Source organism: Zingiber officinale, chromosome 2B, assembly GCF_018446385.1.
Source record: "Zingiber officinale cultivar Zhangliang chromosome 2B, Zo_v1.1, whole genome shotgun sequence".
NCBI lineage: Eukaryota > Viridiplantae > Streptophyta > Magnoliopsida > Zingiberales > Zingiberaceae > Zingiber > Zingiber officinale.
The window spans coordinates 91,112,499-91,117,651 of NC_055989.1; the positions used below are offsets into that span (position 1 = coordinate 91,112,499).

Sequence of the window (5,153 nt, forward strand, 5' to 3'; positions counted from 1 at the left end):
AATAAATTATATATATTTATTTAACTACACTAACAAAATTAGCAATACAATTCAACACGACAGACATTTTTTTTCATGATTCCGCTGGAGAACTTTCGTCAATTGTTCTGATATCTAGATTCGACGAAGTTACAAATTTTAACAATAGTGAGAATTGACGATCATTTACTAGTACTGAAAACTATTAAATCATCATTTTTTTTAAGTGACATAATAATAGGAATATATAATTTAGAATAGAAAAAATGATTTAAAATTTTTTGAGAAAACCTAGACGATCTTAAAATTGTGAGAATTATCGAAAAATAGATAAATAGATAAAAGGACAAACAACTTAAATTTAAGAAATATATTTCAGGGAGCAAAATGATTTTTTATATTTAATTGTTTATTATTATTTTCTTAATGAAACATATAAAATGATGGGATCCATAAAAAATAAAATGATGCATCATGAATTTATGTATCTATCCTTAAATTTCTTGTTGAAATTTTTTCAACATTGCTCTTTCTTAATTACCCGAGTAAGTATATTTATAAGCCCTTGTTTTAGTTCCATAAAAGTTTGAGGGGCTTTCTCTTATTGAGCAGGAGTGAGTTCGGATCATTAGCTAGGGTTGACTTGAGTCTGGATCGGAGTTGAGAAGTCTTTATTTTATATATATTTGTATATATAATTTTTTATATTTTTATTTTCTTATCTTGACCGATCGGATGTTTAGGGGTTTCTTTTTTATCCCGATCCGGCCCGTGCCGGAACCTCTAAAAGAGCGCTCTTGGCTACCACCGCCACGGGGCTTCGCAATCCTCTCTCGCCGCTCCTCTCCGCTTCGCATCCTCTCGCCGAAGAACTCAGCCGGAAACATCGTCGGGTATACATCTGGATATTGTTTTTGATTCTGAGCAAGATTTTTACCTAAATGAATTTATCTTTTTTAATGATTGTTGGACTTTCTATTTAGGGTTTGTAGGGAGTTCAATCCTCCGCAGCTATGTCGGTCACAGCCGGAGTTAGCGACGCCGTGATCGCCATCCGAGACAAGCTCCGGGGAAAGATCGGGCAGACCAAAGTCAAGAGGTACTGGCCTGGAAAAGCTCCGGAATGGGCAGAAGATCTCGATGAGGACGAGGACATCAGGGCCTCCAAGTTGGCTTCTCTCGAGAAGGCCTTCCCTATTCGGGAAGATGCGGATGTGCCACAGAAGGATGACCGTCGGCTGAGGCGTCTCGCCGAGCTCCGAGCAGAGAACAAGGAGGAGGTGAGGAATGATCACAGGAGGATACGGCAAGCTGAGATTATCTCGACGATCGAGGAGGAGAATGACAGGCAGGAAAGGTTGGAGATGGAAGAGGATGATGAGGATGCTATTGAGGAGAGGAGGCGTAGGATTAGAGAGAAATTGCTACAGAGAGAGCAGGAAGAAGCTGCTCTTCTCCCTATAGAAGAGGAGGAAGAAGTAGAAGAGGAGGAGGAGGAGGAGGAATCTGAGTACGAGACAGATTCTGAGGAGGAGCAACTGGGTATTGCAATGGTGAAGCCAGTCTTCATTCCCAAGTCTCAGCGGGATACAATCGCAGAGCGTGAGAGAATTGAGGAGGAGGAAAGGCGACTCGAGGAGTTAGTGAAGAAGAGGTTGGATGAGAGAAAGGTTGAGACCAAGCAGATTGTAGTGGAGGAGATTAGAAAGGATGAAGTGATTCAAAAGAATTTGGAGGCGGAAGCAAACATCTCAGATATTGACACCGACGATGATATGAATGAGGCTGAAGAGTATGAAGCTTGGAAGACTAGGGAGATTGCAAGAATCAAGAGAGAAAGAGAGGACAGGGAAGCTAGATTGAAGGAGAAGGAAGAGATCGAGAAGGTTAGGAATATGACTGAGGAAGAGAGGAGGGAATGGGAAAGGAAGAATCCGAAGCAACTTCCTGTGCCGAAGCAGAAGTGGAGGTTTATGCAGAAGTATTATCACAAGGGTGCCTTCTTCCAATCTGGTGTTGATGACATTGCAACAACAGCAGGTACAGATGATATCTTTCGGCAAGATTTCTCTGCACCGACTGGCGAAGACAAGATGGATAAGAGCATTCTGCCTAAGGTCATGCAAGTGAAGCACTTTGGACGAAGTGGAAGGACCAAGTGGACTCATCTTGTTAACGAGGATACAACTGATTGGAATGCCCCGTAAGTTCTCCATTTACTTTCCTCAATCTTCATTGTCAATCTATAATTTGGTGCCAATTAGTATATGACTTCTATCATGTGATATAAGCATATCATATTACTTTCAAGAAATGACCATGTGAATCTCAAAATAACTGATCTTATTGCATTAAACAAAAAAAGGGGTTCATCCTGGAAACTTTTAAAGTTATATTTTTTAATATTATGTATCCAGCAGGAAACATTGCAGTGATGATCTAGATTGACTTGCGTTTCTTAACTCTTCTGCTAATATTTAGTTTGGTTATGGTTGCACTATATTTCTTGTGTCACAATGATATTAACATTTGTTCATTGTCTTACTACGAAGAAATAGCCATGGCAATATTGGAAATATTATCTTTGCATGAAATGCCATCCTGAAAACTTGGTTAGACACTTTTGTCTCTTATCTTTTAGTAAAAAGTGTCACATGTAACCATGAATTAAAACTTTTCCTTGTAGTTGTGGAATATTGTTCATTTTGTGTTTGGTTTTAGAGTTTCTGTTGTCAGTAGCATTCCTTGAGATTGACTCATCTTTTACTCTGCTCTTAATATCTGGGTTAATAATATCTTAGTATGCATCTTTCATGATGGTGATATTAACAGTCACTACTTGCCATGTTTATTGTTGAAATATGAAGGAATGAGTTTGATAATTGCAAAAAATCCATCTTATGGAAGAAGTTTAAAATGTTTTCTTGAGGACTTTGTCCAATATACATTTTTACGGTGTCCTTTAAGTAAGAGTTATTTTGGTGGAATTAGTACCTGATGAATTTTCTAGCTAAATGTCATTTAAGATATTTGAACATTAATCTCAAATAATTGGAATTAAATCTTACGATGAGATTTCAGATCAAGTGACCTTTTTTATCTTCTTCTTACAGGTGGAGTATGAATGGTCCACTTCGATCCAAGTACAATGCAAAAATGGCAGGGATGAACGCACCAATCGAAAAACCAAAAGGAAGTAAGAAGTTGAAGGACTGGGAGATGAAGTAGATTCTTGTTACTCTTCTAGTGTTTTATATGGCAAAAGTAGTTTGAGTGATCTTACTCCAGGAAACGTGATACTATATTTGTCTCTGGATGTTTTCTAAGCTGCATGCTGGCTGGCTGACTTGGAAACCCTAACTATCAATTTCACTGTCCGACTAGAAATCCTAAATATTATTTTCATTTTATAAGCTACCTGAACGTGTAATTCTCGGTCTGTTTCAATTTGCAATGGATCTGCTGCCTTGATGGCCTGTAGCGGGTGTATCCTTTCATGGACTTGAATGCATAGTCGGAGTTGAATTGCTACTGTTTGATATCATTTCAATCTTTAAACCGTGTGATTTTGTGATCACAAGTTACGAAAACAGTAGCAGATGACAAGGGAAGGGCATCTTTATAGGGAAGGTTTGTAATATAACAGGGATAGTAAAATTTTAAATTTGCTCTTTTAGTTTTAGTACCGGTTATAACGAGCGGACTCAAGAGATAATATGATAGTTAAAATTAATAAGATGTGACGGTCAAAGTCAATAGAGGAAGATATCCCTTCATCGGGTTTTTGATTGATTGCCTAGTGTTAAGGTTTGTCGAATCGGCTTGGTCGGATTTCAAGTCGTGTGGAGAAAAATTGATCGACCCTTAAGTCGATCGGTTATAAAGGATTTAGTGCTCTACCCTTCAACTAAAGAGATAACGTCACTTGATAACCGATCGAGTTTAAGGATGGTCGTCTTTACAGGGCGCCCGGAATGATTGACCCACCTCACATTTGATTAGTTATAGACCTGGTCGAAGGGAGGGTCAAGCTCCTTACTTTATATAAGGCTTTTTACATACGCCCGGTCGATTTGATCACCGGTTAGTCCTATGAGTATCTAGTCAATAATAGAACCAAATGAGTTCATATGACTCTATACCCATCTCTTCTATGCATAAGTATAAGATAACTTTATAAATCCGGTCAAAATGCCAAGGGCACATTACATACAAAGTATTATATATCGACCGGAGAAAGGGTCGGCCAGGCATAAGGCATTTTGGCTCAAAATACTGATCCAAATAAAAGATGACCAACCTTATAGGCTTCCATACATAACATCACATTATTGTACGCCCAAGACATCACATTATTTCTCGAACGAATTTTTACATAGCCTTCCATACATAACAAGACATTTTTAATGCAATGACACACATAAAAGATGACCAACCTTATAGGCTGACTTGGACATACTCAGCCGACAACATAATCAAAGAATCCTAACAACTTGTCAGAATAACAAACACGTGTCAGAAAATATTCTTCTGAAAATTTCTTAGGGACCATCTTGTCTCATATTAGCAAATTATTTATAATATCATATTCCTCCAGTAACTCTAATAATAACATAAGTTATAAACGACAACAGAAGTATACATGTGGATAAAAAAAAAGTTTCATAGATGATTATTATACATTACTTAGGAGGTACATTTTCTTTTACTTAACAAACTTTGATACGCTGTGTCACTTCATGATTACAAAGATTATATAAAGTGATATATAAAGAAGGGTTCTCTTCGTGAAAAAGATATTTTCTTTTTCTAAGCGTTAATATTTTGTTAACTTATCTCCGTACACACAGAAGTATAAGGAAACTTTATTTTAAAGAAAAAAGTCTTCTACTAATTCATCATTAAGCCACCATACCAGCGTATCATCCCTATTGTTTCAGTTAGGATCCATTTTCAAATTAATAATATAGATGGGTATAATTAATAATGCATACAAAGTTAATTATCTATCGGATATATCCGATAGGTGCTTACTGGGCAAGGCCGGTCACCAATGAAAAAGTTACCGTCAATTTCACCACGTTACTAGCTTTTCATATCGGGTTTGGATGCCATCGACACAGGCCCGATCCTACCGATAAGAACATCTCACAATACTATATAATACCGCGCTT

General features: G+C 37.4%; 1 protein-coding gene across 1 annotated transcript; it reads left to right on the forward strand.

Moving 5' to 3' along the window:
• Positions 1 to 711: 711 nt before the first annotated feature.
• LOC122046333 (microfibrillar-associated protein 1A-like) lies at positions 712 to 3,510 on the forward strand. The gene is made up of 3 exons (XM_042606970.1): positions 712 to 872; positions 963 to 2,182; positions 3,093 to 3,510. The coding sequence occupies exons 2-3, from the start codon at positions 993 to 995 to the stop codon at positions 3,205 to 3,207; spliced, it is 1,305 nt and encodes a 434-aa protein (XP_042462904.1). The 5' UTR covers positions 712 to 872; positions 963 to 992; the 3' UTR covers positions 3,208 to 3,510.
• The last annotated feature ends 1,643 nt before the right edge of the window (positions 3,511 to 5,153 follow it).